This window comes from Dendropsophus ebraccatus, chromosome 5 (genome assembly GCF_027789765.1).
Source record: "Dendropsophus ebraccatus isolate aDenEbr1 chromosome 5, aDenEbr1.pat, whole genome shotgun sequence".
In the NCBI taxonomy this organism is placed as follows: domain Eukaryota; kingdom Metazoa; phylum Chordata; class Amphibia; order Anura; family Hylidae; genus Dendropsophus; species Dendropsophus ebraccatus.
Window position 1 is genome coordinate 62,759,368 of NC_091458.1, and position 11,927 is coordinate 62,771,294.

Here is an 11,927-nt window from a genome sequence, read left to right on the forward strand (position 1 = left end):
TATATGTATGTACAGTATTTGATGTCATTAGGATTTTAATCCCATGACCAAAGGAACAAAGAAGGTCAAACTGTAAAAATGAAGCAAAACTACCAAAGACAGACTAACTTACAAACATGCCCAACAATAAATAGAAGAAAATGAAATAAACAAAACAAAAATAGATAAATATAACATACACAGAGTTATCCTTCAAGTTACAATAACCACAATATTTTGTATTCTAACAGGTATTTCTGACTTTTAGATGTAAAGTCTTGCTTTATCTGTATTAGTTACCAATGCTTTAGTCTTTCTTTCATCTTATTCTGGGATGACATCTTAAGGGCTTCAGAACCAATTATTAGTCTTTCATGAAGTTTTGGATTCAGGATACAATGTTTTTAACTTACAATGGTCACCCCAAACCAAGTGGGGACCACTGTAAGTATCTCTACACACACAAAGTGACATTTATTGTGGACTGCTGCTATACAAGAACCCTGGAGAAAATAAAAGCAAGTATCTAAGCAAATAAAATACACAAGGTGTGACGCACCTTAGGAAGATCCAGGAAAAGATGCCGAGATGATTTAACCACAGGAGACTGTTTACAGACTTTGCACTGAGGTTTCTGTGTGTATATAAAATAAAAATAAAAAAAAATTCTGATTTCAGAGGAATATATAAAGAACATACAACAAACTAAACAAACTAAAACTTCTCTATTTTCTCCATATAACATGACAACATATACAATATGCTCTTCACTAGAGTTATGCAGGGCTTTTATATTATTCGTAGTAGAAGGAGAATGGATGGCAGCTGGATGTTTGTGCACATTCAGGTAAGGGTAAAGGTTGAAAAAGTAGAAAACTGTGGGGTCGAGGGTTAAAATTTCACCAAAGGATTGTATTTCCCCCCAATGTTTCCATGCACTTCCGTCCACATTCTAAAACACGCACATATACTGTACAGTAAGTTAGTTTGAAATGTAAATAGTGAGCTCAATTGGGAACAGAGGCAGGCGGGAGTAATGCCAATCAGTATCAGGCTGCGGAATAAGTTCATTTTATATAAATAAAGGAATAAGTATATGACAATTTTTGCACAGATTGAGGTGTGGTGTAGTAGCTTTACAATACTGCTACCCAGGACTGTTTCCATCTGTACAGAGAAGAAATGGTATGATACCTTTAATTCTACAGCATTGATAAGCTTGCCACATTTGTCACATTGGTCCCCTCTGGCTTCATCATAATTACAGAATGGACAGGTTCCTTCTACAAAGCGGTCTGCAAGGAATCTTTGACAGGTCTCACATCGGAGCTGCTCCACTGTATCTTTCAGCAGGAAGTCTCTTTGCAAGAGTCGATTGAAGATGTCCTGAGCAATTCTATAACAGATGACATTGCAATTCATTTGATAATAAAGAGTTAAAAAGCATTTCCATGTTAGGGATGTCATATTCAATGGGAGTTGTATGAGCTCGCCAGCTCAGTACTGGACTCATTGCAGACTAATGGAACCAGTCCCCTGCAAGGAGTTGGAGCATGCGCCAAGCCAGGGAGGTACTGCTGCCTGCTTTGCCTGACTAGATCTAACAAATGGTGGCATTTACCATATGGTAATGTTGGTATTACCTGGGAGGGGAGGGGAAAAGACATCTTTATCTAAGAAACCAATAAAAGTGAAGTGGACCATTTCGCTACTTACGTGGTTTGCTGCGCAGTTGTAGTCCTTCCAAAATAATCAAAGGAGATATCAAACCACTTGTATATGGCGGTGTGCACAGCATTGTACTTGTCACAGATCTGCTGCGGGGTCAGCCCTTCCTCCATGGCTTTGGTTTCAGTGGCTGTTCCGTATTCATCGGTACCACAGATATAAAGGGTGTTCCAATTCCTTAGCCTGCAGTATCTAAAAGATCAGAACCAAGGAGAAGCAAAGTCACAAGAGTTTTTAGCATTCCCATCAACATGCAGTAATACTTGTAATAAAAATGACCCGATTACAGTCACATCATCAGCTTCCATCACTGACAACATCAATATAGAGTTAATATAGGCTCTTTTGTGCTTTGTGCTTCTACTAAGCTAGAAACCTAAGTTGATAGGTGAAGGGCTTTCAATAAAGCTAATGTTTCCGACATTGGGAAATAACTTGTGAGTGATGTGACTAAGAACAAAACATATACTAGTGTCAATGAAGCCAAAGAAAGAGCTGACTGGGAATGACCTACAGTCTTTCTGTAATGTTGAGTATGTTTTAAGAGGGATAATAATTAGGTTAGATTATAGCTATAAAGTTACACTGGAGGATAAAAATAAGAGGCTGTTAAATCAAGCAATCAAAAAAAAAAAAAAAAAAAAAAAAAAGGAAAAAAAAAATTATTAAAAATCAACAGTTAGGATCAAAAAGAGGAACCAAGAGAGAATTCAATACACTTTTAAGGCACAAATCACATGGCTTTGTATGGCATATAAATCAGAATTTAGCTAAATTTACTGCATCTTCCCTATGCACAGTGTTATACAGGAAAGTGTGCAACGTTACATATATTCATTAATCTGATTCATTATTCCAGGAAACAAGTCATTTTAGTTCGTTAACTTATAAATGATAGTTACATATTACACACTTTTATTTTATCTAGTTTTTGATGAAAGACAAAGCAGGTCCCTATAAGACGGTGCTTATTTAAAGGGGTATTACATTCATTCTTAGCAGAAGTGCTTGTTGGCCCTTATAGAAAATAAATATATTGCTGGTCACGGTGGTGACTGTGTTCCATTTCTCGGGACTGGTGGGTGTCCTGACGTTATAGTTGAACCTCCAGCAATCAGCTTGTTATTCCCTGCATTAAAAGGGTATTCTACAGTGAAAATGAATATGCAGGTGGTGGTGGGGTAGTAAAAACGGAAACAAAAACACATACTGCTGCTCCAGTTTGCCTCCATCTGGTTCCCTGATCTCTCCTGTTCTTTACCACACCAGTGTCCTATTTCAGCCAGTAACTGGCTGAGGCAACAATGCCTGCTGCCAAGTGTGCGAGATTGGTGCTAGACAAGAATTGGTAGTTTACTGTCTGGCTGGAGTATCCCATTTAACATGCCCGCAAAGGAAAAAACTCATTTCTCATTTTCTTATTAAAAATTTAAAGGAGCTATAATTTCAACTGCCGGAGGGAGAAGGAGACGATTTTGTCCAGAGACCACCCTTTTCAGGCCTTTAAAGGGGTTGCTCTAGAAATAACTATACTTCACTAAGGGTTTTCTAAACTTCCCTTAATGCTGATGGACAATCATAAGTAAAGGGTTGAATTTCAAGAAAAGCTTAGCCTTTATTTTGTATGGATAATTCACTTAAACAATATCTTACCTGGCAAAGACGTCGGCACTGAGGACAGAGCCAATGATGTTTCCCAAGTGAGGAACGTTGTTCACGTATGGCAGGGCACTGGTGATCAGAACATTCTTCTCTCCGTCTCTTGGAAGTCTACGATAAAAGTTTTCTAAAATGACTATGCTGATAACCATTACATTTCAATAAAATGTAGGGAATATATGACAGTTTTACAACCTGTGTATTATCAAGCGCCATGACACTATCAAGTATCACATCTCTTCTCTGAAGACCATAAGGACTAAACACATTTAGCCTGACCCCTGACAGTTAAGCGAGTGCCGATCTGCTAGATTGGCACTTGCTTACTTGGCCTATTACACGGCTCAACGTGCAGCTATTGCTGCATATATAGGAAACAATAAGGCCCTACGTTACCTCTCCATGCTCCCCCTCTTCTTCCTGTGTTCCCTGCAGCCGCCGCTGGCACTTCTAAGGCATCTCTGAAGTGACAAGCCACTCAGTCAATCAATGGCTTAGTCCCTGTTCACATTAGCATCATGTTTTTTTTTTATGATGGACCTATATGGTTTTCAGCGGATACCAGTAAATCCATAAGGATCCCTTGATTTAGGCTAATAAGGTCTTCCAGGGTTTTGATATCTTTGTCCTCAAAAACACAGGATAACTTGACTAAAGAATATATCACCTCATAGTAAGCTGGTTCAGAGCCTAACAGAGTTTGGCAATTCTACAGTAAAGCTAGCGCAAAAATAAAAATAAAAATACGGCCATAGGCTGTAGCCATGTTTTGCATGACTCCTTAGGGTGGCATCCAACTTTTCCAGGTGCCAGGAGTCAAATGCCAAGTCTTTGGGTTCTGAGAACAATAAAAAAATGCTACAACAAAAGGACAATGGAAGTCCAGTGAACCCCCAATCACACAGTCCTCAGTCATGCAGTCTATTGCATCTGTATTTTAAGCCAAAAATCAGCAGAGGACTCTTAACATAGTAAAAGCATGATTTAGAATCATTGCTTCACACTCATGGTTTTGGCTGCACTGTGTGACTGAAGACTTTAGGCCCTATTCAACGGAACGATTATCATCCGTATTCGGACGCTATGGACGATAATCGTCCCGTGGAATAGAGTGCAACGATCAGCCGACATCATGTTGAAAAACAAGCGAGTGATATAGCAGCGATCTGCTGCCGTCGCTCCGTTGAATAGGAGAGTTGGCAGCAGATGCTGCTATATCCTATGGGCTGCCCGGACGATCAGCGATCCCCCGGGCAGCCCCCCGCCGCCCCCTGCTGCACTCACCCGCTCGCTGCAGCCGCGGTGAATAGCGGCGGCAGCGAGCGGTGAACGAGGAGCAAGCAAGCGCTGAGAGCGCTCGTTTGCTCCTCTAACGACCCGTGTAATAGGCCCTTTAGAGGAATGTAAATATACAGCCAACACTCACATAGGGTGCTGCCTCTGCTTCGGCCTAGGAATATTAGTAAGACCCTTGGACCAAGACTCCAGGGCAGCTGCAATGTCCTCTTCAGAGATTATTTGGGCTGCTGTTTCCTCTACCTGGGAAAACATGATGTATTTAATGGCAAGTCATTCAACAAAACAGATGAATTAAAGAAGTCCAGCGAAAATTTTTATTAAAGTATTGTGTTGCCCCCCAAAAGTTATACAACTCACCCATATACACTTATTAAAGGAAATGCACATAAAGTGCTTTTTTCCCTACACTTACTACTGCACTTCACGGATAAAATGGTGATGTCATGACCCGACTCCCAGAGCTGTGCAGGCTGTGGCTGCTGGAGAGGATGATGGCAGGGGAACACTGAGGGACACAGGGCACTGGAGGGACACTGAGCATCCCTCTGCCATCATCCTCTCCAGCAGCCGCAGCCCGCACAGCTTTGGGAGTCGGGTCGTGACATCAGCATGTTATCCAGAAAGTGACATTACCATGTTATCCAGGAAGTGAAGCCTTGATGTAGTAGTAAGTGCAGGGAAAAAAAGCACTTTATGTGCATTTCCCGTAATAAGTGTGTATTGGGGATTTGTGTAACTAAAATATTTTGCTGGACTTCTCCTTTAACACATGGATGGTAATTTATAGGAACAATATCCATGATGTGTGCAATGGTAAAAAAGGTGTGGCTACTGTGGCTCAGCCAAGTTGTGTACAGACATTGTTACCAGGCCAGGCTATGGACACTACCTACACTAATAAGGTCCACTAAACAGTACAAATCTCGATAGCCTCTTAGTTGCAATGAATAGTAATATGTGTACATTTCACAGGCGCACAGTCTACTACTACGTGCAAGATACTAACCTCCTGCTCGTTGCAGACAGAGGTCCCAGGCGTGGGGACAGGGGTAGGCATTTTCTGAAGATATGATTTAAATATTGAGGGTCCCTGGCCTTTGAGGAGAGATTCAGCAGCTTTTTGACATGGCTCCAGTTCAGACACTTTTTTAAACCAATTCTTAAGTGAAGACAGATTGTCTGCAAAAAGAAAAACCATCACATAGAAACACCTACGTAGTTGACAACCTCTCTTAAGAAGAATCATATCACAGAACTATCTACATGAGAGAGTATAGAGAGAGTGCCCACCCCCCACACGCTTATTTGGAAAGAAAGGAAAATTAAGATATCACTAATCTTCAGACCGACTGCTACTACCTATGTACTTTTAGTGCATGGTCACACACAAAGGCCCAGATGTATCAAACTGCCTGAGACACAAATCTTTTTCCAACAGATCACAGCCCATAAATATGTGCCACTGATCTACCAGATTGCACAAATTTGGGCATAGAATACGTAAAGAAATATATCTGTGCTTGTAGCTTTTGATTCAGGAACAGTGTTACCGCTAAAAATATGCAAAGCTTTGCGGTTATAGTGGATTTTGACTTCCCCGCTTAAAGGGGTAGTGCACCAAAAAATGTTTTCTTTCAAATCAACTGCTGCCATGAAGTGCCAGAGATTTGTAATTTACTTCTATAAAAAAAATCTCAAGCCTTCCAGTACTTATCAGCTGCTGTATGCCCAGCAGGAAGTGGTATTATTTCCAGTCTGGAGAGCAGGAGAGGTTTTCTATGGGGATTTGCTCCTTCTCTGGACAGTTCCTGACATGGACAGAGAAGGCAACAGAGAGCACTGTGTCAGACAGGAAAGAAAACACCACTTCCTGCTGGACATACAGCAGCTGATAAGTACTGGAAGGCTTGAGATTTTTTAATAGAAGTAAATTACAAATCTCTGGCACTTCATGGCAGCAGTTGATTTGAAAGAAAACATTTTTTGGTGCACTACCCCTTTAAGGCAATGGGAAAAATGAAAATACACGGCGCATATCAACTTTCTCAGTTTTTTTCAGCAGCATGCAGATGAGATCTTCTTACATTTTTGATAGTCCCAGGTCAGAGTGTTCAGACCCTGACTGACTGTGAGAACGAGCCAGGAAAAGTCCACACTCTCCAGTCATCTCCAGACTTGTGATAAGATGGCCTCATGATGAAGTCTATGAGACTCACACAGAGGGGAGCAGACCGCACACTCATTCAAATGATCAGTCAAGGTAAGAACATCCAGACCCTGACCAATATTTTTTTTTTTTACAACAGTGCCACTAAGTCTCATCCACTTCTTCAACCATTAATACACCATTGAAAGACCGCTTTAGTTAGAGCTTTACAATAATCAGTTTACTCATCCTTTCCAAATATAGAAATAATTTTAACATTTTATATGACGATGTAACTTACCTGACAAAGTAGACACGTCAGAGATAAAAGGAAAAATGGCCCCCCACACTACAATGTCAGCAACCGATAGTATATCCTAGGAATAACAAAATTAAATGAGCAAATGATCACCACAGTCATAGTCACTGTGAGACGTGTCACAGCTTCTGACGGTCTCATCTAAATTTAAAGGAGAAGTCCAGCAGGGTAACAAAACTTCAGTTCAAGTCGTGACATCATAACTTTGGGGAAAATGCCTTCTGGTGGGGGTCCCGGACCTTCGGACACAACAATTTGCAGGCACAGGGAGAGGTAAGTAGTTGTTGCTTATTATGTTCCCCCTGCCGCCTGTCAAATTTAAGAGACCTGTGCATTTTGTATCTTTCCACGTTATACGAACAGCAAGTGGACCAAATGATATAAACACTTAAATGTGAATATACATAAACTAATACAGATTTACTAATACTGTCTTATCTTTAGACTGTACAAACTTAAATGGACAGACTTTAAGTGTGCCAGAAACATCAGAGTCTATCATGCTGACTGATATCCAAAGACTTACATATGTACTAGAATGTATCCCATAACTTGGCACACCTAAAGCCACACTCCTTTTTACTGAGGCCATAACCAATTTTTGGACCCGACAGAAAAGTGTTAAAGGGGTAATCCAGCGCAACAAAAACATGGCCACTTTTCCCCCTCTCTTGTCTCCAGGTCAGGTGTAGTTTGCAGTTAACCCATAGCTGCACCAGGACGTTATTGAACGTCCTCGTGCCGCTATGGGAGTTCAGAGGGGGGGTCGCGCGGCGAACCCCCTCAGAACTGCCGCGATCCCGGGTGCCGCATGTAGCCCGGGATCGCGGCTATTAGCGGGCACGGTCCGATCGCCGTGCCCGCTAATTAAGTACTTAGAAGCAGCTGTCAAAGTTGACAGCTGCTTCTAAATACTTGCTAATCTCCATACCTGGTGGTCTAGTGGGGGGATCGCCCCCCTGCGGCACGATTGCGGGGGGGCGATCCCCGCATCCATCCCGCGGTCTGCGCCGTAATGATCCCGGCTCGGCATTGGCTGCAGCAGCCAAAAGCAATAGAACACCGATCTCATAGATTCATGCAGTATACTGCATGGATCTCTATGAGAGATCAGAGTGCATATACTAGAAGTCCCCCAGGGGGCCTTCTAGTATATGTGTAAAGTAAAAGAAAAATGTATTTTTAATAACACAAATTCCCCTCCCCTAATAAAAGTCTGAATCACCCCCCTTTCCCCATTTTATAAATAAAAATAAAATTAATTAATAAACAAACATTTTTGCTATCGCCGCGTGCGTAATCGCCCGAACTATTAATTAATCACATTCCTGATCTCACACGGTAAACGGTGTCAGCGCAAAAAAATCCCAAAGTGCAAAATTGCGCATTTTTGGTCGCATCAAATCCAGAATAATTGTAATAAAAAGCGATCAAAAAGTCATATATGCGCAATCAAGGTACCAATAGAAAGATCACATCATGGTGCAAAAAATGACACCTCACACAGACCCATAGACCAAAGGATAAAAGCGCTATAAGCCTGGGAATAGAGCGATTTTAAGGAACATATATTTTCTTTAAAAGGTTTTAATTTTTTACAAGCCATCAAATCAAATAAAAGTTATACATGTTACATATCGTTGTAATCGTAACAACTTAAGGAACATATATAACGAGTCAGTTTTACCCCAGGGCGAACGGAGTAAAAATAACCCCCCCCCCCCCACAAATAAAAAAAACAAAACATTTTTTTTTTCAATTTCACCACACATATAATTTTTTTCTGGTTTCCCGGCACATTTTAGGCAAAAATTACATCTGCCATAGCAAAGTACATTTAGTTGCGCAAAAAATAAGGGCTCATTTGGGTCTCTAGGTGGAAAAATGCAGGCGCTATGGCCTTATATACACGAGGAGGGAAAAACGAAAACGCAAAAATGAAAACTGGCTGTGTCTCCTAAGGGTTAAGCTCCATTTATTTCAATGGAACTCAGTATAAAACCCCACCCAATCTGGAGACAAGAGAGGGGGAAAAGTGGCCATGTTGTTGTAGCACTGGATAACACCCTTTAATATTTACGGGTCATGATGCTTCCGGATTAGCGGTAAAATCCACTGCTAATCTGAAAGTTTGGGTCTCTATGGATACAGATATGCAATCAGTCAATAGTGTGTGCTACCCCCCCCCCCCCCATTTCATCCAATGGGGGTGATTGACTGTCTCTCCATGGAGACCCAAATTTCAGGATTAGTAGTGGATTTCACTGCTAATACAAAAGTGCTTGTTGTGACATGTATACTTTAACTGGTTAGTTCCAGGCTCCCTCAAACAGCACCACACCTGTTCTCAGGTTGTATGTGGTATTGCAACTTACAACCATTTACTTCAATACAACTGAGCAGAAATAACAAATACAAACTGAGAAAGAGTGGTGTGGTTTCTGAGAAATAAAAATCCTGGATAACTTAACAAAAGTTTCCAAAGTGTATAACACACATGGCAGAAGTCATAAAAGATGTTTAATGGCACATTTGCGATACTAAATTTGGGCCTGACAGAAAATACATGAACATAATTCTAATGCAATCCATAAGAGTTATACTCACCCCAGTAAGATATGGCTTCTTTGTGAGACTTTGAGAAATATATGCAAATTGCTTGGAAACAGTTACTAGAGTTTCTTCCTTTTTCTTCCCCTGCACAATATTTGCATACAGGGCTGCTGCCATCTCCGGCTAAACATACAAGATACACACAGACATGAGATTCAGAACACAATACAAACTGAAACGTAGTCTATAGTACAATGCTACGTAACGTAGTCTATAGTACAATGCTACGTAACGTAGTCTATAGTACAATGCTACGTAACGTAGTCTATAGTACAATGCTACGTAACGCAGTAGCAACTTGCCTGAAGCTCTGTCGCTTCCCATTCCAGCCACTGATTATTTAGGTCATCCTGGACCTTCCCAGCTGCCAATGAAAAATACCTAGAAAAGGGGAGAGACACAAAAGATAACAGCGAAATCCAGTAGGATGCAGCAAACATACAAACTTGATTGTTTTTATGTGACCTACAATATTGTGTTCTTTAGAAAACATATAGGTAAAGGAGTTATCTGGGTTATAAAAGACATGAGGTTAGGCCATCAGTATTAGAATGGCAGCCCCCCACCAATCTAACTTCAATGGCCTATACTGAAAACAGGCCACTGCCAGAAATCAATAGTACAGACGATTTTAAAGTGACTGTACCACGAGGCCCTGGCTGAAGCACTGGAGGCGGGCCGATCCACCCTTAGTGGGAAGAAACACCAACTTTAAGAAACTGGTTTATTAGGCAAATATGCCATTATCTGCATTCAAAAAGACTTTTCCCAAGTCCCCCCCCTCCTCTATCATCCACTGCTCATTTTCAGGTAATCTCGACTCTTTTACAGAGTCAGGCCCTGTCTGTTCTATGGAGAGGGGAGGGGGGGGGGAGGAGAGAGATTAGTCGGCAGCAGAGAGCAGAGAACAAAGGATTACACAGCAGGAGCTGCATGAAAGGTCAGAGAGGTCAGTGCTGACTGTCAGAGGAGATAGCCTGGTAATGTAGCTGTAAATTAACTCTTTGTTGTCCTGTTTTGGTGCCTCATCTCCCTCCACCCCTCCCTTCAGGAGAACAATGAAGACAGGGGGAGAGCTTTAAACTGCTTTTTCATGATAAAAATGCATTTTTCGGCTAATAAACCCAATTACAAAGTTTCTTAAAATCGCCTGGACTATTAATTTCTGCAATAAAAGTGTAAACGACAGTGACACTTTAACGTAGCACTCCAATTTTTCTTTCTTTATTGCCCATAACCCCACCCCGATGATCGCTTTGCTGCGGTGCATATCATCATTCTGAAAAAAAGTCAGAGTGATTCTTTAATAAGCCCTTTAATGTACCATGTGGGTGGTGGGCAGCACCACAGCAGTATCCATATCCCGGCTCATGTATGTCAGTGCTCACCTGCAGATGGCATTGGCAGAAAACAGGTAGTTCCCATTGGTAAGCTCTAGTGCTGGCAGCTTTGCCTGTGACAGGAAGGGCACCACCTTATCTACAAAGAAGCATCACACATATGACCATGATTATTACTCAGTGTATGAGGCTGTGCTCTCATACAGTTATCATACAGCTAGAGATGACACCAGACTGCTGCTATGTGACACATGGGGTCACTTGTTCCTCTTACCTTCCTGCTGGAGCCTTTGGATCTCTACCCCATTAGCCCAGAGTCCTGCAGCAGCCAAGACCTTTAACCCGTGAGGGTTCCCATCGCTCACATACAGCTTCATGCCGGCTCTATGAACACACCACCCACAACCGGCAAGAGCTCCAACAGCCACAGCTGATGCAACGCACTGAAAAGCTACAAGCACATGGGCAACAGGGTTCTATGGGATTTGTAGTTCTATACACATTTCTAGTGAGGTCTGGTTAGCCATGACAGTAAATGCAAAAACTACAACTCCCACGATTCAATGCAAAGAGGCTACGGCGTTGCGTCATGACGTCGATATACGGATGTGGGCGGTTGCCACTATGCTATAGTGTGCTTACTGTGCTAGTTCGTTGAGCAGGGTCTGCGCTGTGTAGTTCTCCTTGAGAGATGACGGGTGTTGTGGGGGCGGGGCGCGGCGCCTCGGTTATCATATGTACGGGCAACGTACGCAGCACAAGTGGCGTCTCCGGAGCTGTGTGATCTGTAGACTTCTATGGAGCGTTGGTTGTATGGGGAAGCCTGTGAGGCGTCTGTATTGGT

General features: G+C 41.9%; 1 protein-coding gene across 1 annotated transcript in view; it reads right to left on the reverse strand.

The window, feature by feature from the left end:
* Positions 1–11,667, reverse strand: part of MARS1 (methionyl-tRNA synthetase 1) — a 28,271-nt gene extending 16,604 nt beyond the window's left edge. The window contains exons 1-11 of the mRNA XM_069970371.1: positions 11,358–11,667; positions 11,132–11,222; positions 10,046–10,124; positions 9,738–9,866; positions 7,113–7,188; positions 5,672–5,844; positions 4,793–4,905; positions 3,361–3,477; positions 1,696–1,899; positions 1,174–1,375; positions 539–613 (exon numbers count right to left, since the gene is read on the reverse strand). Of these exons, the coding sequence (XP_069826472.1) occupies positions 539–613; positions 1,174–1,375; positions 1,696–1,899; positions 3,361–3,477; positions 4,793–4,905; positions 5,672–5,844; positions 7,113–7,188; positions 9,738–9,866; positions 10,046–10,124; positions 11,132–11,222; positions 11,358–11,460 (1,362 nt within the window). The 5' untranslated portion in view covers positions 11,461–11,667. The remainder of the gene's footprint in view (positions 1–538; positions 614–1,173; positions 1,376–1,695; positions 1,900–3,360; positions 3,478–4,792; positions 4,906–5,671; positions 5,845–7,112; positions 7,189–9,737; positions 9,867–10,045; positions 10,125–11,131; positions 11,223–11,357) is intronic.
* Positions 11,668–11,927: the final 260 nt, after the last annotated feature.